This window comes from Athene noctua, chromosome 6 (genome assembly GCF_965140245.1).
Source record: "Athene noctua chromosome 6, bAthNoc1.hap1.1, whole genome shotgun sequence".
NCBI lineage: Eukaryota > Metazoa > Chordata > Aves > Strigiformes > Strigidae > Athene > Athene noctua.
This window is the reverse complement of record NC_134042.1, coordinates 7640462-7661142: the sequence shown is the minus strand read 5'-3', so window position 1 is coordinate 7661142 and position 20681 is coordinate 7640462. Positions and strand designations below refer to the sequence as shown.

General features: G+C 43.4%; 1 protein-coding gene across 1 annotated transcript in view; it reads right to left on the bottom strand.

Moving 5' to 3' along the window:
• The window catches only part of EXT2 (exostosin glycosyltransferase 2), an 84335-nt gene extending 66095 nt beyond the window's left edge, over positions 1-18240 (bottom strand). Inside the window, exons 1-7 of the mRNA XM_074909404.1 lie at positions 18123-18240; positions 15577-16136; positions 15312-15401; positions 10235-10351; positions 5419-5614; positions 1933-2072; positions 988-1081 (exon numbers count right to left, since the gene is read on the bottom strand). Coding sequence (XP_074765505.1) covers positions 988-1081; positions 1933-2072; positions 5419-5614; positions 10235-10351; positions 15312-15401; positions 15577-16112 — 1173 coding nt within the window. The 5' untranslated portion in view covers positions 16113-16136; positions 18123-18240. The remainder of the gene's footprint in view (positions 1-987; positions 1082-1932; positions 2073-5418; positions 5615-10234; positions 10352-15311; positions 15402-15576; positions 16137-18122) is intronic.
• Positions 18241-20681: the final 2441 nt, after the last annotated feature.

Below are 20681 nucleotides of genomic sequence, written 5' to 3'. Positions count from 1 at the left end.
TAACAGCAAAGCCAATAAAAACCAGGAAATCAGCATCAACTGGAGTGAACTAGAAGACATTTCCTTTTGACTACATACCCAGCTGACACAGATTTCATTCACGAGTTTGCACAGTTCATGATCTCAGCTCTTCCAGTCCAAGCAAGGAAAATTTCCCTCTCAGAACAATTATCAACTTAAAACATTTAAAACATTTTGCACTTAATGCTTCCCTCATTTTGAGCAATTAAAATTTATCAACAGATCAAAGCTTCTCTTGAGATAAGACAGTCTTGAACTTCTTTAATACAATTTAAATACCATGTAGAAAAAAGAAACAAATACACACTGTGATTTTATCAGAAACATGAGAGGAGGCGTACACCTGCATTCAGGGAGAGCTTCTATTCCAGGGTACGTTAAGAAAACAGGGGACACAAGAAAAAGTAAAACCAGTGGAAGTGGAGTTTGACTACATTGGCAGAAACTGGCAGTCTCCATTCAAGGGCAAATACCACATGATCTGTACATGAAAAAGCAGATAGTCAGAACCTCAATTTCAGATCTTCTGCAACTCAGGATGGGGAGGCTTTGCTCACTGTGGATGTTAAAGAGCCTATAATATATTTCACGACAGCACGCACATTAACATAGCAAGTTGGAGAAAACCCTCTCAGAGTAACTGAAGTCTGCCTACTGGAGTGTTCTTCTGCAGTCACAATCATATGCAATATTCTTAACTTCCTGACCTGATAGGTAATGTACTGATCAACAGCTGCTGTTCAACACATTCAGCTGCACCAGCGATGGACAGAGATGTAACACTGGAAGGTAATGGTGAATGAGCATGTTTAGCACAAAGAAAGAAGAGGGCTAGATAATCAGAATATTAACATCAGAGTACAATGGATGCTTCTGCCTTCCAACAGATTTCATAGTAAGGCAGGTAATATAAACCTATACTCCAACCATAAAGGAAAATAATTTAAACACAGTACGTTATTTTACCTGTCTTTGCATCTCTTCAATCTGTCGCTGGGGGACACTTTGCAGAATACTGTACATTTCAGGCATCTTTTCTTCAGGGATGACAACAGAGGCCCTTATTAGCAAAAAAAACAGAAAACAAATTATATTTGAGAAGAAAGACATTCTACTTTAAAAGATGTCAACAGCTTTTTCCAACCCAGAATCTTGTCCTATTCTAATAAGACACATTCAGAAGATATTAGCAGAAAGAAAACAGTCTTCTCTCAGTGTAATTAATGATTCTGTAGCCGTTCTTTCACAGCACCAGCCAGTCTGCCTACAGATAATGCCACAAAAGTCTGTGGACTGATGTGTACAGACAATAATAAATATGGAAGGGACAGAGACCCAGAAATCCTGAAAATTCTCATCTCTGGATTGCCACGGTCTTGCTGTCAGATGAGATTTTTTGGAGTGATCAAACGGTAATAGCGTACACACTGCTTTTCTATGTGTTATCCTAAGATCACTGGGCATAGTACATGCATGGAAAATAATCTAAGCTCTTAACACAGTGTACTCAGCTACAAAATAATTATACCTTTCAGTCTCATGTGATCTTAGGAATCATGATACAACATAGAGAATTTAGCATTTACATGATGCAGTTTTTAGCATATATTTTTCCTAAAAGAGCCTGAATGCAGACCAGACTGAATTCAAGCACAAGATAATAAAGAAAGTCTGCTTTAGAAAAAATATCATTGGCTGCAGGACAACCAAATGCACTGTCATCTCTGCCTCATTTGTTTTTCTCTTGTATTTTTGACACATAATATATCCAGGGACTGCATGTATCTTACTCTCTATTCTATTCCCTGTAAATGCCAGTACACTTGACTCATCACACAGATTTTATTCAAATCACTGAATGAAGTCTCTTACGCATCGGTTAGATGTATAACAGTGAGGATATATACAAACCTCTTCCAGTCCAGAACCTCTGAGAAAGGTAAAATGTAGGAGTCGGCAATTATGACTGGGACACAGCCAGCTTGAAGAACGTCGCTTAGCACAGCCTGTCCCAGGCGGGCTCCACGTAGAATGACACAGAATGTAGACTCCTGTTAACAAATGGTATCCAACACACAGATGAGGGGGAAAAAAAGGAAATGTTCGATTTGTATATGTGTGTGTGGTTATGTATATATGTATACATCATGATTTCCTGCTCTCCTCCTTGTAAAAACACAAGACAAAAGGAAAACAGGCTTGCTCTGTACAACCAATGTATTCTGAATTATTAGCTAATTCAAAATAATTACCCAACTTTATCTTCCAGAAGCTCAAAAATATCATGAATGGACAGATAAGAAATCAGCTAATGGGACTATTCTGTTTTATTTTAATGGGCAAACTTCAGAATTCTAATTGAGAAAATTCAAGGGGAAAAATAAGTTCAACATTTTGAAACTTTGGCATAACAAGATGAGCAACAATTAACATGAACTTACTGAGTACAAACTGTATGAAGTCAAGCTACTTTTCTTCCATTATAGGACAATCCAGCTCTGTGGATAGCAGAGAAGTAACAGATCTCCTATTTCAACTTTAAAAGGCATTTGACATCATCTTTGATAGCATTTTCATAGGCAAATTAAGAAATCATGGGTTAGATAAAGCCCTCATAGGCTTTATATAGCAGTATAAAGCAGTCAGTGGTGGCTCTCAGATAAAACAGTGATGGACTAAACCTTTTCCAGGTGGAACAGTATTCAATGTGTCTCTTAGTTACCCAAATAGAAAAATTAAGACCATACTTATTAGATACGACAATACCTATGATCTTGTAGGATTAGCAAGCATAATCAATAATGGAATTAGAGTTTGACATTATATGGCTAATTTGACTAAATAATACCAATATAGGGTTCAACACTTGGACAAAAATAACCAACTGCACAAATATAAAGTAACTGTCCTTTTCTGCAAAGTGCAAAACATAGCCATTTCCTACAAAAGGGCAGGAAAGAAAGAGTATTCACGTGTCAGCAATGTTGTGCTCTTGAAAAAACAAGCCATTCCACCCACAGGTTGTATTAGAATGCAAAAATAAGTACAGTCTAAGAGACCTGAAGGAATTACTCTTCTCAGTAATGAAAGACCTCAGACAAGCAGTGTGTTCAGTCTTGTGCAATGCAATTCCAGGGGTAAAAAAAAAAAGGATGATTACTTACCTTGCAAGTATGATCTACAAGGAAAGATTCACTACCTTAACACTACTTACTCTGAAGGGGTGAGGGCAGGAGGAAGGTGGCTAAAGGGAGCTTCAAAGACAAAAAGTTGTTGCAAAAAGGAAGAATATAATCCCCTTACATCCACAACACACAAGACAAAAAGCCATGAGTTTAAACTGTGGCAGAGAAGACTTCTTGGCTATGGTGCACTCACCCTGTAAACAGGGACTTTACTTCTCACTGCCACTGACAGATCTTGCTACAGAGTCAATATCACAAAACAAATGCTCGTAGAGTTCAGCAGCACAACAAAGAAAAAGCCCAAGTCAGTATTATCCCTAAGTCTAAGAAAGAAAAATTATAAAGTTGATACAGGGACTCCTACAGATAAGAAAATATCTGTCCTGCTTGTGTTCTGTGGCCTGAGGAAAAGGAGCCAGGACACTCAGCAGGGCAGCAAAACATCAAAATCGAACTAGGAAATACAAGGGAGTTTGCGCTCTCTTCACTTGTTTCCTAACGCAATTTTAGGACGTTGTTCATATCCATAGAGTACTAAAAGGCCTGGAAATCTCCTCCAAGAGGAGACTGCAAACAGGAAGCATTAGCAACCCAGAAGCCCAAGAGCCTGTCTAGTAGAAAGTCTGTAAAGGCAGCACTGGAAAGGATGAACTGTGATCACAGTCCCCCTTCCCCCACTCTCAGACAGGAAGAGAAGGAAAAGAAGGGTTTGGGGAATGGAAGAAGCAGGGAGAATGAACACACTGACTCACTGGATCACACAGCAGCAGGTGGAAAAGACTCTAGTAAGGTCTGGGAGAGGGAAAAAAAAAGCAGCCCAGATGTGGACATGTGGACACACATGCTCATCTTCCCAGATAACCATTTTTCCTGTCTAGACAAAGGTTACTATAAATACATCTCTTCGCATCACCACTGTTATCAGCCAGACATTCCAAAGGGAGATGCAGGGCTCTGCGAAGGAAAGTATTTTAACAATCTCTGCATGTGCCAGCTCTCTTCTGAGTTATAAAATCATATATAGCAAGATATAGATACCCTGACTTGCTATCCTTGAGCAATCCCACTTTGTATTTCAAGAAATAAAACAAACTTTATTTTTTCCCCTTTTGGCTGAAAGTTTAGGACTCAGGGTGACCCTTTCCTCCCACTCCCCCTCCTCCACAAGGAATTTTAAACATATTTCCTACAAAACATAACAGGAGGGGTGGAAACTTTGCCTTTCCTCAGCTTGTTTGTTATTTTATCATCATTTGCTGAAGTTCAAAGACAGATTATGTGCTGGTGGCCACAGACAGAGCACAGTGGCCTATGGCATAACTCACTTCACCACACTGCATGCCAAAGCACCTCTCTGTTAGTGAACTGCCAAGAGACACAGGGGTCTGAGAACGCTATCTAGTTTTATCTTCACTGACACATCAAAAGGACTCTGGAAGTTGGGCCAAGGCCATGAAACACATTTCACCTAGATGTTTTCATAGCTGCATGCTGACAAGTCTTCCAGCTCAGTCTGTCATATCCATACAGAGAATTCTGTAGGGTTTAACTACTAAGCTGCATATAAAAACCATAATCTGACCAACTCTCCTTAAATGCAACACTCTCTTTTGCTCCCAGATAAATCCACACATGAGTTCTTTAAAGTTCATTTTAACCTTCCCTCCAATAGACAAAGCTATCCTCTGTTCCAAGCTTCATCTAGCAAGGCCTGGACTGTCATATATGAGAAATCATTTCCAAATTCATGCCTGCTGAAGGTCATTTTGCCAGTTATTCGGAAGGGTGTAGATTCCAATGTTCTTCCCCAATTTTAAATGAAGTGATTTTGTCTGGCCTCCAGAAGTTTCTCCTCCAGTTGCTGCTGGTTTTGGCAGTATCTTTGTATCATTTTTAAAGTTTACATGATGTTGTCATGTGTTACTAGAAGACCACCATGACCAATCTCATGAAGTTGTTATACATAAACAGTGTCTTCAAATCGCAGCATAGTCTGTCTATCAGTTTGAGTACATTGTTCTTGGCCCTCTCAAAAGTAAGAATAAATTTAGGATATAATATTCAAGCTAACGTGACAAATTATGCAGTTTCAAAACATAGCCAGCAAGTTAATTAAACACAAGGAAGTACCCTACCAGTGCTAACCAGGAACAGCTCCACAGCTAAGACAGTCACTGAGGGGAAGAGAAGTTTGCAGAAAAGACAGTCATACCTGAAGCACTTGAGGATAATCAAAGACTTGATTCTTGTGACAGCGTTTGCGAGCAGCAGGTACCCCATCTGACAGATTTGTGCATTTGTCTAGGATCAACACTGATTCCCCATTCTCTGCTTGAAGAGCTTCCAACTCAGACCGATATTCTGGGTGCAGAGCCATTTGAGATGACAGAATGAAATACCTGCGAGGACTGAAAAAACACAGCAAGGTTACCTGACAGCACTCTAGAACACATTTCCTTCTATCCTGGAAAAGCAGAGCAAGATTAACCAAAAGAGGACAGACTGTCAAGACCGTATTTTCAGACGAGGCTGGAAAGGGTAATGATGCAATACAATTAAACCTTGGATAGTACATGGCTCAGCATTACTTACAGCTTTGAATAAATTTGCGCTTGGAAAGAGTGCTATTACATTAGAATAGGCGCTTGCATTATAACCTCTATTATAAACTGAAATAAACATTACATAGCTACATATTAAAACAGTTTGCTACTGATGCCAGGATTGTTCTTTTGTTTGGTGTCTACAATAACAAAGTAGATAGGACACTGAATGCTGCTGCATTCTCCTCCCATATATTTTCTCATCACCTTTAATTGAAAAAAGATGCTGAACTGAGGACTAGGCTACCCTGTGCTTATTTAGTCTTGATATGGTGACAGCAGCAACAGGACAAGTTCATCTCATTAGCTGTGATTAGTTTCTGACCCTTCTGGGCAACAGAAAGGCAAAATTTTCAGGACGAAGTTGAAGGACCATTATCCCATCCATTCTCAACTTCTACCATGCTCTAAAAAGAGAAGCATTTAAAATGTGCTGTAATACTGAAGTGTTTCAAGACACTAATTAACATTGGAGGTAAACCACACAGGAATACACTCTCAAATTAGATGCTCACTGCTTAAAAGAGTTATCTTAATGTTGGGAAATAGCATGTCATGCAATTGTTATACTCATTTGCATCTACTCTGGTTTCCTTTTTAAACGGGTCAGTGCAGTCAGACTGCTCCACCGCTCCCCACTGAATGGGACACACAGCGAGTGCCTGCCCTCACGCTGCCAAAAGACCACAGGAAACACAAGGCCTGCACTTAGGATTCCAGTTCCACTCCACGTGATGCTATCTTTAATTTACAGCTCTGAAAACACATACAAACACACACTTTATAAAGTCAGACCTCTCCTGCTGCTCTTCTCACATCTACTCATTTTCATGCTGGTCACTTTAGTTGCTCCAATTAACAGATGAGACTTGCATAGAAATTTTTTTAAAACATTCTTTTTCCCAGGCCTCTAACTGCTACCAACTTGCTACCATCAGCTATACAGAATATATATTTCTAACAGAGATGGATTTAAAATGTTTTAAACAATCCAACTAAAAAGGAGAGTAAATCAAAACCCCTCAGTTCAGCTCTGTGGGAGGAATAAAAAGGTATTTGCCTTAAAAAAAAGGAAACACTGCTGCAGATGAGTGATAATAAATGTCTATAACCAGCTAAAAATTATGCAGGTTTGTTTGTGTGTATGTTTAAAACCAGATTTTGCCTGGAAATTGTCATCCTATGACACTCACAATCTAGCTATCAATTCTTGCTACAAAAGAAATGACATCCCAGCTCCCAGGAAATAACACACTAGTGCAGTGGAATGTAGTAATCCATCCCACGCAAGCCTGATTGCTGAACATTGTTCCCTTGTCACACTCCTCCTGCATAAAGCAATCGGAGATGTGAATGTGTCTCAATTAGTAATGCTGGCTGGCCACTAGATGGTACTCCAGAGGCTAGTCTGCTCCTCACCAAAAAAACCCAAAACTGAAACAGAAGTTTGGTAACTTTGAGAACATGGAAACTCCAACACATTATTGCATCAGCTCCCACACAACAGTTTCTTTTATCCGACCTGAAACCAAACATAGCATTTAGCTGACTACATGGACATGAACAATATGACGCCATCTCTCTTTACAATTTGTTCTATACATACTGAAGCTTATCACAACATTCATGCTTTCCAGACAGAAATACAAAATTCACTCTGTGCTGGACTGTAATACTTGGGATCTATGAAGAATCAATTGGGATGCAACCAGATGCCCTGACACTGGCCTGGTCCAGCAGCATCACAAGCAGGAACATAAAGGGTGTGAGCAAAGCAAACCACTGATGCACAACTTTGTCCTGTAACCGACTGCGGCATCTGACTTGGAGCCGTCTAGAACATTGCCCTTACTAGAGAAGACAGTTGAAGCCAAAGTACAGTAACTTTTTGTGTCTGACAGTGGCAGCACCTTTTCAATCACAGTTTTCAACTTTAATAATTCATATTTTCTACAGGATGCTCTCAGAAAAAAGGACCTAAAGTTTCTGCATTTCTAAACCTGATCTTCACAATCAGTGGACATGTGATGTTACTCCCACTGCCTCAGTCTGACCAACTTCTAAAACATAACAGAGGTAAGACCTAGCTACAGTGAAACACTTTCAGCTCTGTAATTAAGAGGCTTACAAAATTAAGAGGCTGTGGATTTTGTCTACCCTGACTTTAGTAAAGCCTTTAACACCGTTTCCCACAGCATTTTCCTGTTGAAACTGGCTGCTCGCAGCTTGGATGGGCACACGCTTCACTGGGTAAAAAACTGTCTGGATGGCTGGGCCCAAAGGGTTGTGGTGAACGGAATTAAATCCGGTCGGCGGCCAGTCACAAGTGGTGTCCCCCAGGGCTCAGTTTCGGGGCCACTCCTGTTTAACATCTTTATTGATGATCTAGACGAGGGGATCGAGTGCACCCTCAGTCAGTTTGCAGATGACACCCAGTTGGGCGGGAGTGTTGATCTGCTCGAGGGTAGGGAGGCTCTGCAGAGAGACCTGGACAGGCTGGAGCCATGGGCTGAGGCCAACTGGAGGAGTTTCAATAAGGCCAAATGCCGGGGGCTGCCCTCGGGCCACAACAACCCCCAGCAGCGCTACAGGCTTGGGGAGGAGTGGCTGGAGAGCTGCCAGTCAGAGAGGGACCTGGGGGGGCGATTGACAGGCAGCTGAACAGGAGCCAGCAGTGTGCCCAGGTGGCCAAGAAGGCCAATGGCATCCTGGCTTGTGTCAGCAATAGCGTGGCCAGCAGGGACAGGGAAGGGATCTGACCCCTGTACTCAGCACTGGTGAGGCCGCACCTCAATGACTGTGTTCAGTTTTGGGCCCCTCACCCCAAAAAGGCCATTGAATGACTCGAGCGTGTCCAGAGAAGGGCAACGGAGCTGGTGCAGGGTCTGGAGCACAGGTCTGATGGGGAGCGGCTGGGGGAACTGGGGGGGTTTAGTCTGGAGAAGAGGAGGCTGAGGGGAGACCTCCTGGCCCTCTACAGCTCCCCGACAGGAGGGTGCAGAGAGCTGGGGATGAGTCTCTTGAGCCAAGGAACAAGCGCCAGGCCCAGAGGGAATGGCCTCAAGCTGCCCAGGGCAGGGTCAGGCTGGCTCTGAGGAAGGATTTCTGTGCAGAAGGGGCTGTTGGGCGTTGGAATGGGCTGCCCAGGGCAGGGGGGGAGTCCCCATCCCTGGAGGGGTTGAAGAGTCGGGTTGACCCAGCGCTGAGGGATCTGGTGGAGTTGGGAACGGTCAGTGTGAGGTTCATGGTTGGACTGGAGGAGCTTCAAAATCTTTTCCAACCAAGATGATTCTGTGAAATATTAAAAGAGCAGTCAGCCATAATCAATTAAAACATGTCTTCCAGACTTACACCTACTCTCGTTCTGAAGACATGAATGGATTAGAGAAACCAACACTTCCCAGGGCAGCTCATTTTAATGGCTAATTACATTCGCTGTTAGAATTACTGCTTTATTTCCCACTTGTCTTGCTTTACTTCCAACTACAATGTCCGGGGGGGGGGGGGGTGGTGGTGTTTGTGTCTTACTCCATTACTTTAAAAAGAAAAAAAATAAAACTCAGTATTCTAAGCTCTGGACGTAAATATTCCCATAACCAAATCAGCTTTCATTCTTCTTTTTCATAAGCTAATCACAACAACCTCCTTAAGCTTCATTCTGCAAGAATTTCTTCCCTTCAGAGCTGTATTTACAGGCTTCTCCTGTTCCAAACTCTCCATGTCATTTTGAAAGGACTTCAGAACCACAAAAACACCTAAACTGATTTACAAAGAATGTATTCCTAAGACATACAGAGGTAAAGATCACATCCTTGCTCCTATTCTCCTGTTACTCATTCAGTTTGCATGGGCTGATGGTACCTGAGGCACTTGTGTTGATCCCCATGATCCCTTCTATCTCTTTGAAGTCACAGTGGAGGTATAGCACACTTCTTTTATCACTGCAGGAGGGATCTTTTGCCATTACTTTGCTTTCAAGTATCCTAAAATAAACTGAAGCAATCATTTATTAGGGAATCTAGATTGCTTTAAATTACTGCCTTGCTTTACTTACAGTTTAAAGAAACCAAACATATTAACAACTACTTCTATTTATATCTGAAATCAGCTCACTGGAAATATGGAATCTAATTCTACTAGAAACACTGTCGCGCTGTCATATTTCACAGTTCAGCTTCTGCAGTGGGAAAAACAGAATCAGTCCCAAAAAATCCTCAGTTCCTAGCTAAACCACACATTGGTAGATGAGTCAAGGCCATCAGCACTGAAACCATCACATATTTTAATAGCAAGAGCTATTAAAAGCAACTCTTAGGAAATTGCCCAAGTCCACCAACAAGTTAGCAGCTATATTTGTATTTTATCAGCATCAATATTAAGCATGATATTGAATATACTTCGCCCAATCCATGGGAATTGCTTTACCCGGGTCCTCTTTCTGGTAGATCCACTTCCCCCGACAACGGGCTGTAAACAGGAATACTGACATCGTAGCCTTGCCGGTAAGTCCACGTGGAGAAGCCTCCGCCAGCCAGCAGAGCTCTGAAAAAAATACAGGAAAGAGACTTAAAACAGAGTATGTATACCACGCGAACTTGGAGCGCGATTTACTCATTGTCATTACCAAGAAAACATGCTCTGAGGTAAGTTTTTCCCTCAGCTTTTGTCAGCGGCATTTTTCATGCAGTTTCTTGGTTCACTTTAGTTTTTGTGAACTGGTCTTAATGCCAGATTGAATCTAGTCATCAACAGAATGCTTACGACTACGTATGATCACTGAGGAATAGACCATTTTTGCATTAATCTACGTAAATTTAATCTACTGCAGTCATTATGATAATTTTGCCTTTTTGCAAACTTACAAGTCCTAAGTCAAGTTTAAAGAAATACGTTCTTGATTATTTATACTAGTTAACATAGTCCTCAATGCCTGCACTAAAATAGGGTACAGCACAGCTCTTGAAGCATTAGAGTCAAGCTGTATTTCAGATACAAGTCCAGGTACAATAATGTAGTATTTTGGCAGTTTACAGTGACTCTGGACTTCTCATGGCTGAAAACAAAATAGAGTACTTTGTAGCTGTATTTTCAAAGTGATCGTATGCCAACTAGTGAAATTCATTTCATTTTTATAATACACCAGAAATGCTATAAACAGAAAACATGATGACAACAACAACTCTGTATGTTCTGAAACCAACTTCCATCAGCAGAGGCTGTGCTAGAAAGCATGGGAATCATTAAATATTGATAAATTAAGATGTAATTCAACCTCCTAACAGGGTGACTGATTGTCTGTGGCTTTTCCTAGATAGGACAACCTTTTGCCACTCAGAAAAGCTTTAAGAAGCAGAAGAAAACAATGTGTACAGAAGAAAGCAATGCATCATTCACAACGCCAGAAAAAACAGGTTTGTTACTATCTCCTATTCCAAATCAGGCTTCTTTGAAACATGTTACTAGAGGACATCACCTTTTCAGTTGCCATTTCATCTCCAGTGACCAGGTGGCACCATGAACACACCATCCTCTTTCCAAAAGAGATTCAGCTTTAGTAAGACTTCTCAAACAGCTGCTCAAACTTTCAGTCCCATCTCAGCAAGCAGCAGGGCATACTACTCTTTAACCTGCCCCAGGGATACTGAGTCTGCTTAAGGACCATACAAAGTAGTTTGGAGAAAAGTATTTCTCCAATCCCAGTTTCTCTCTTTCTGTGTGGAAAGAAGCAGAACACAAATACACCACTACACGAGGCACTAGAGAAAGGATCTTGAGGAGCTGTGCCCACTGTGGCAGAGATGATTCCAGCCAAAAGTCTTATTATCACAGGCTTGCATACTGTCACAGGTCAGACTGGAGCAGACACATGTCTCATCAGTAATCAGAACAGACATATCAGAACAAAAAAATCAAGGCAAGACTGGAAGAGGCTCTCACCATCCATCAGCTAATATTATTTTTTCAGATATCACTAACTGAAATCCTTAGTATAGTGTTTGGAGAAGCAGTTTTTCTACAGCTGTTATACAACAGATCATCGTTACACCTAATTATCACCCAACACCTATCATTTTTTCCCACCAGAACACAACACCCCGGACAAACACCAGTGTAAACTCGGCCTGGTCTAACCCCCATCAGATGTCCCACGGGACACTGCACTTCCTGCTTTGACCTGCAGCACAGTTGTTCAGCATTCAAACACTACCATCACACTTTGCCATAAATGTGACTTCACCCAAGCAGTGCAGCAAGCAGTCCTAAGTGTCATTTAAGAAGCTCTTTGAAGATCCCAGGCTCTAGATTACAGATGCATTTCAGCTTGATGACAATTCCAAAATCGAAACAACTTGCCCTTTATTACTCTTCACTCGCTACACAAATTATGGCAGGAGCAGAAATCAACTCAAGAACAGGATGATAAATCAAGTATGTGCTGAGTGAGAATTTATGTTCCAAATCAAGTGATTATGTTGGATTCCTTTCCAGTGCCCCCCCCGCTTTGATGACACGTACAATGCTGTTATGACTAGGTCTCACTCTTGAAGCTGCATGTTCTGTGTCTTAGTCATGTTAATTCAGTTACAAGTAGGGAGAAAAAATTGGCTTGGGTGTTGCTGCTCTTGCACTTCATATCCCCCTCCTCTTTTTTAACCCCTCCTAATTGGGAAACTACAACCAGATTGTTTTAATTGGATCCGGTGAAAACATGACAGCACCTCATCAGCCTTGAGAAAGCAGGTGTGTGTCACACAGACTTTTACCTAAATAAACCCACAGGGAACCAACACCAGTTAAATAACTCCACTCAGAATTTCATCGTACGGTGCAGTAAGGGAGTAGAGATATTAACTCCTAATGTACTCAAGACAATCTTTAAATTGCACTTATCAGTGAGGAATGAGCCTGTTCCTGAGCAACTTTTCACCACTTCTCAGACACTGATCCTTCTTGCTCTCCAGGAAGTCCCCCAACTGGTCTGTACTCTTTCTGCCCAGCTGCCATCATCATCATCTTTCTGCCAAACTTCACAAGTCACTGAAACCAAACTCATTAACTGAAGCAGAATGAAAAAAGTTATCTTTGTTCATATGTTCAATTCTACAGCTACAGAGTAGCTTTGCAGAACAAATCCTTTCATTCTCATTACTGTACCAAATTCAATATCAGTTATTAACAAATAATAAAGAGCTTATTTTTTAAGTCTTATGGCAGCTAATACCAGCAACATAGCCTCCATGCCCACAAGGCAGACTTCCATCTATGAAATTATGGAATAAAGCACTTTTACACCGTCTTTGGAAATTGGATTTAATGATTTAATAAACAAATAACCCCTTAGTGAGGTAACTTAGCCAAAGACTCTTCCAGATGTAAAAATATCGTATAACTGAATTCCTCTTTGTGGTCTTATTTTACCTGGATTAATACTCTGCAGCAAATCAACAGAACACAACTCTATTAAACCTCATGATCTACCACCATTCAACTATGTATGATATCTGACATTGCCAAAGAGAGAAGTTAGGCCATACTTCCAGTGCAAACTTCACAAATATTACCCCTTATTTCACAAGCGATCCACAAAATTCCACAAATCCAGTCTTTCTGGAGTTGTACTGATACAGTTCAGAGCAGTGATTCCAAATCACCTGAACTCTGCCAACGTACCTTTATTTTGGCCTGCAGCCTCTCACCCTGTGATGCTACAACAACTGTCCTTCATGTTTTGTTAACTACCCATTCTGTAACACACGTGGACATTCTCAAATTGAGAAAACACACCCTTGTTCTGTTAGACAGGAACTAAAAATCTCCAGAGGTCTCCAAAATCATACCGTAACCTCACACTGCACCACTCAGGCCCTTCCAGGACTAGGTTCATACTACAGACTTTCACAGATCCCTTGTCTTCACACCTGTGACCTGTAGTACAGATCTTGCATACAATGAATACAGTCTAACTGCTGGCTGCCTACAAAAAGGAGTTTCTACCTTTTCTCCATCCCAAGCATTGTTATTGCCTCTCTTACGCATTACAGCTAGTAATCGTACAGCTGCAGGGTGAGCCAGTTTGGCAAGCTACAACAGCACCTGTATGCCAAAAAAAGATCTGATTTTTTTTAAATTCCAATCAGTTAGCTTTCTAGGTTAGTACGACAAACAGAACAAACACCTACCAAAATAATACATTTCCTGCATGCATACTAAGCCAAGACTCCTAAGGACAAATATAAATGGACATTTGACACAAAAAAAGTAAAAAAAAAAAAAGTTGTGCCATGTAAGAAACCTACTGCATTCAATTAACAAATCTACTTCTTCAACAGACACAAGCATCCACAAACACACAGTCCCAGAGCAGTCCATTTCATTAAGCAGAGCATTGTCAAATGAAAATTCCCTTTAAGAAGTAAAAAACTTAAGATAACAAATACAAGTACTTACTAACAGATTAACGGGTTTGGTTATGTAAGAATGATGCTTGACTGCCCTCTTCAGGCTAACCCACATGCACATAACATTTCATACAGGGAAGTAAAAAACTAAAGATTTGCTTCACAGTCCGTAATGTAATTACAATGAGTAAACTTAGTCTTCAAACATGTCCAGAAAAGACACGTTCTGTTCTGGCACTGAAGGATGCTTTAAATCATCTCTGGCACAAAGAAATCAAGATATATTCCATACACAAACATCTTAACAATGATCCCATATCTGAGGCAAGATTTTGTTGACATTTGGCAGAAGAAAGTTAACCTTGACCTTCAAGAGAGGGACTGGTTAAACGGGCCTAAGTCAGCAGAACTAAGCACATACAGACTACAGTAGAAACACATTCAGTAACAGTATCTAAGCTGAATTTTCTTTGCCTTACAAACTTCTTTCCTCTTCCAAAAGTAAAATATTCTCTAAGTGAAAATGGAGCTCAGGATTCATGCCTTTTCAGTTTCTGGCAAATATTTTCAAAACACACTTGCCAGAGAATAACTAAGAGCATCTCTCCAATTACTCATGCAAGTGGAATAGTTAAGATAACAGAAACTATTGAAATTCACCACAGTTTTGTCGAGTAGCTGCTTTAAAATGCCCATGAAGCACCTGACTTCTATCAGAAAGTTGCAGCTACAATCACCTTTGAACTTCTAATTTGCATCAAATGGGACATCTGGAAGGTGTTCAGGTGCAGAAACACACAAGGTACAGGTCTAACCTTACGATTCTTCACCCTTACAGCAAGCCCAACAGTTAAGAGGAAACGCTGTCAGCCACATCCCATACAAAATTAAGGCTGGGGCTAAACTGTCAGATTTCAGGAGCAAACACTTGTCATCTACCAGACAGAGACTCCTTCCTGGTTTTCAGAAGAGAGGAAGTCATATTCCAGCTTTGTAAAGGTTAAGGAGCACGCCCGTTGCTATCAGCTGCACTCCTGAGCTTGCTGCTTCTTCGATGGCATTTAAACCCAGATCTGTGCATTCAAACACAGCAAAACTCATACCTATCTCTAGGAACATCTAGGGCAGTGTTATAATCTGGTGGCCCTCCAGGCAGCATATTGAAGAGCAAGTGATTCGTGCCTCGATCCCACCTACAGCAAAAGAAGAAACAGACAACAATTAGAAAGGTATTCCCTACAGATGGATGACAAGTTCTGTCAAAGCCTGGCTCTGGCACTGACTCACTGCATCCTCCCCTCCTGCCTTAACCTTAATTTTTTCCACTTTGTGTTCTTTAAATTCACACATTTAAGTTTCAGTAAGTACCTGGACAACTGTGCCAAAGCCTGAGCCGTCTCCTTGATACGGAGAGCGTTCTGATTGAGGACATCTATGGACGGTACAAAAAGGCAGGCCCGGTTGACATCGTCAGTGTAGAATTCACTGTCGGAGATGGCGGTTAGCAGCTCATTGTATTCCCTGGAAATGGTGTTGCTCACCGATGTCCCATATTCATCCACATACTTTTTCAGTGAGTAGATATATACCTTGATTTTGTTTTTGGGATTGAAGCCACAGCGATAGACATCGAAGCAGGTGTGCATCCTGCAGCTGAGGTCTCCCCGCTCAGGAATGGGGCTATCAGCAGGGAGCTTGACCACGGGCACGTCATGGACACTGCGTTTTTCAACGGTCCAGTCACTGGATGACTCAATGGAGTGAGGCCAGAACTGGAACATTCCAGTGGCAATTAGGCCAAGCAGAACGATGGAAAAGAGAGTGATGTAGTAGATGCGATGCTTGGTTTTCATCCTTGGGATGAGGGCTGGACCCCGGGTGTTGTATTTGGCCGACGCACACATAATGGAATCAATTATCTCTTGTCTCTACAAAACAGAAAGAGAGAGGTTTTGGGATGAACTCTGGAAGAGTTACATAGTTATCACAACGCACAGAAACACCCAGTTAACCCTTTCGAGACAGGTTCTTCACCTCAGCAAATTACAGTTAAATTTTTTCAGATGCTCACATGTCCCACCAGAACATAAGATGCCAACTGGGACTGCCACTTGGCAAGGACAACACAAGGCCGATCTGCTGGGCCTGGTTGTAACGGAATTATGTTGGCCAGTTAACAACCACAAGTCAGAAAAGGACATGGCTTGGGCAGTGACAGGAGGAAGAAACCTCAGAAACTACAGATATAACGAATCCTAGTAGGTGTCACTCTATCTGTGTGTAAGTGTACTCATAGTGAATACCAAAAAAAAGTATAAAATGCTCATCTACAAGTGAAGAGAAACAACCTGGATACCCCACAAAGGGCTGACAATAGGGCATCACACAGAACTTAGTATCATGATAGCACTTCTAATGTAAAGGTGCTTTCAAACTGAGTTTTACAGAAGCCCCACCACATCCAACTAGAAGAATATTAAACTACTTCTGGCAAGAAAAAGGAATTAATTTGTCATCTTTTTCAATGTGCCTTTAGGGGCAAAAAACTGTTCTACGAGCTGCCACTGCAGCCACACTAAGAAAAGCATTTAAATAATAGTTCAATGTAGTTTGAATTACACCCATAGTGAAAAACATGATGTAATATAAAGTATCACAGAGTCACAGAACTGTTGTCATCTTTGATACTTTTTACAAGCTTTCACACACAGAATTGTGGTTCCAGCAAGAGGTAATTTATATTAACGGCAGATTGAAGAATTAGCTACTTGTTGAATGCAAAAACCTGCTTCGGTTTTCAACTAAAGCTTCTGCAATAAATAAATTCAACCTGAACTCTCCATAGTGGGAGCTTTTTAAATGTAGTAAGCAAGTTTTTCCTGAAAAAGAATGTGGTTAATATAATTATGTATTTTCCTTTTGGACGAATGATCTTGTGAGCAAGAAAGCAAGCCTGACAGTCAACTGTACAGCAGACAATACAAATGAAAGAAGTATCAATGAGGCATTAAATGGCCTTTATAACAAATTGGGTCATGTTCATTTGACAGTTCTTAACAAAAACCAGGATGAGGTGGCTAGCACATGAAGTGACTGCACTTATAGCACCACAAAAATAATCTCAGATGCTCATGAACGTTCCACGATTAACGGTTGCTCTCATCACTTTATGCTCACCATCTGACTCTGGAGACAGGCTTAAAGCCTACTGTGCAAGACAATACATGCATGACATTGTTATCAGGACAGATGTCAGAATGCTACATTACTATTAGTTAAATAACTAAAAATTTTTCACGTGTTTCTGTTAACCATGTTATTCCTCCTTCCTGATATAGCACCAGAACCACTTGCATTATGACAAAGGTTACACATTTGCAGCAAGCGTTTGAGTCACTCAGCAGAGCTGCCTAGACATAAGCCTGGGAGGGAGGGAACCTCAAGGAAATGTAACTCGCATCCATGGAACCGTTTAATCACTTTCCCGGAGCACACAATCCCCCTGGGCAACCTGCAGGCACAAGACAATGTCCGTCACCATTTGGAGTATTAGAAGTAACATGAAGAAGCCACAGCAGCCAAAGAGGTGGCAAAAAGCCATTACGGGATGTAAGAGACGCGGTGACAGGCGCCTCTCGAGGGACGCCAGAGCCTCGGGAGGGCCCAGCCCGCCCGGTTCGCAGCCGGCCGGAGCCAGGCCCTCCGCCCCGCCGCGGCTCCCCCACCTCCTGCTTTCCTTGCCCACCCGCCGCAGCCCAGCGGACAGCCCGCCGCTGGCGAGGGGCAGGAGACACGGCCCGCCGGAGCGGCAGCACCGCCGGGGCTGCCGGTAACACCCGCGACGGCCCGGCCCGGCCTCCCGACACGGCTCCGGGCCAAGGCGGGCCGCGCCTCCACCGCCCGCCCAGGCTCACCTCCACCCGCAGTCGCTCGGGCCCCACCGCCCGCGCCGCCAGCTCGCTGCCGGCCCAAGGGAGCGGGGCTCAGCCCGCCGCCGGCCCCGCCGCCGCCTCCCGCCGCCGCCCGGCCTGGCAGGCGCGGCCTGCGCATGCGCGCGGCCCGCCGGCACCACCCCCCTAGGCCGCGGCGGAAGAGCGTCCTGGTGCGGCTGCGGCGCCGCGCGATCGCCCCCTGGCGGCGGGAGGTCGGAGCTGCAGGGAGAGGCCGCGGCCCGGCCGTAACGGTGTCTGGAATAGGCCGCTGACTTCAGCCCTTTTTCAGGGGGAGAAACACAGAATCACAGAATCATCTCGGTTGGAAAAGTCCTTAAAGCTCCTCCAGTCCGACCATTTACCTCACACTGACCGTTCCCAACTCCACCAGATCCCTCAGCGCTGGGTCAACCCGACTCTTCAACCCCTCCAGGGATCCCGGGGACTCCCCCCCTGCCCTGGGCAGCCCATTCCAACGCCCAACAGCCCCTTCTGCACAGAAATCCTTCCTCAGAGCCAGCCTGACCCTGCCCTGGGCAGCTTGAGGCCATTCCCTCTGGGCCTGGCGCTGGTTCCTTGGCTCAAGAGACTCATTCCCCTCTCTGCACCCTCCTGTCAGGGAGCTGTAGAGGGCGATGAGGTCTCCCCTCAGCCTCCTCTTCTCCAGACTAAACCCCCCCCAGTTCCCTCAGCCGCTCCCCATCAGACCTGTGCTCCAGACCCTGCACCAGCTCCGTTGCCCTTCTCTGGACACGCTCGAGTCATTCAATGGCCTTTTTGGGGTGAGGGGCCCAAAACTGAACAGTGTTTTCAAACTGCAAACACTCCCAGGGGAAGGCCGTGCCCTCTCGTCATCCTCCTCCTCCCTCCTGCCTCAACACACCGTGCAGGCTCCTCACCCTGGTCCCCCTCTGAAGCCTGCTTTACATTTTGAGGAGTTTCCTCGGCTGTTGGTGACTTTCCCTCTGACACTGCACCAGATTAGCCCAGTGACTCAAGCCTCGCTGCAGGATTTGGGAAAGCCTCTCCCCACTGAAGGGCCACTTCGCCCATCAGAAAGGGTACTGGGACAGTGTTCATGCTTACCTGGGTGTGCAAAATTTGTACTGATAAGCCCTGGTTTTCCACAGATTTGCATTCCTGGCTCCCTTTCTCCCAGTTCTGTGCACCTTTCCAAAATTATTTTGGGCTTTCTCATTGACTCGGGACTTTTGGGTCATGTGTCACCCTCCAACCTGCTGCATCACAAGAGAGAAAAAACCCCAAAACCAGACCAAACCCAACACCACACCTTTCCCAAGCTCTTTTCAAGAGTAACACAAACCGACCCCTCCCCTGACAGACCAGAACAATTTTCTTGCACAAAACTCAAGCTGTGCGGGAATCACAGACCCTGGTTTCATTCCCAAAAACAGGTGCTGACTTAGTAGGCAAACTGACCCTTTCAAAAAAAAAAAAAAAAAAAGTTAGATGCTGCAGCTGAGCCACACACACTGAAATGGTGTGTGGCAGTGGAGATGTTTCAGCTGTAGGAGTGCAGTGTCCCAGCATGTGGCACCCATGTTCTTTGCCTTTCTCTGCTCTCTGGGCTGATAGCAGCAGACCCTGGCTATGTTCAGGGCTGCTGAGGTGGAAACAAGGATGACTTCACAACTCCCATCTGCAAACAGTTCTCACCTGTTGACTGGCTCTCCTCTCCTGCCAATCTGAGGACAGATACAGACTGTTTGAGGAGCAAATCCTCTGTTTTGTAAAGCCACAGGTCTCCAGGGAACATTCTAACAGCCACAGAGCTCCCAGAGCTCAGTGATGTCCTGCCATGCTCATTTCGCCTGCTGCAGCCCCTGATTTCTGGGCCAGAAGCATCTTCAGCCTGCTGCCTGCTCCCTGCTGCCTGGGATACATGGCGGGCCAGCTCTGGTCCTATCCTGTAATCTTTGGTTGTTTAAAAGACTCTCACCACACGTATCTCACAGTGTCAGCTTTTGCTGGCCTGAAATCTATTATTCCCCTCTTCAATTTTGCGTGTATCCATTTTTATATATTTGGTATCTTATGTACAATTGTGAGGTAATGGTGTACTATCCTATAACATGTGTTTGTGAAAAGATGCGGGGTTTGTACCTGTCCCTGCTCTAAACCTCTAAACCGAGTCTCTCTCCCTCTCACACGGGGTACAGTGTCCTTAAGCGTTCTTGACTGTCAGCAATGGGTTGTTTCTCTTTCACTTCACCTGCTCTTGGGAAAACCACTTTCTGCACGCACAGAGACAGCTCAGTACTCCCACAAGAAAGGAGAAACGCTGTCACTGCAGTGCTTTCTTTTCTTTATCTCAACCTCTCCTCACACACGTTGCATAGCAGGTGATACAGCATTCTTTTCAGACTCCCTGCTGCCTTCTTCATCCCATCTGTGACATTCAAAGCCAACACAAAGGAGTCATAGATCTTAAAGCATCCTTCCTGAGTGCTGGTACTAGCATTTTCCTCCTCCCTAGCACAAGTTACTAGGGTTTGTTAGAGCACATCATGTTTCCAGTTT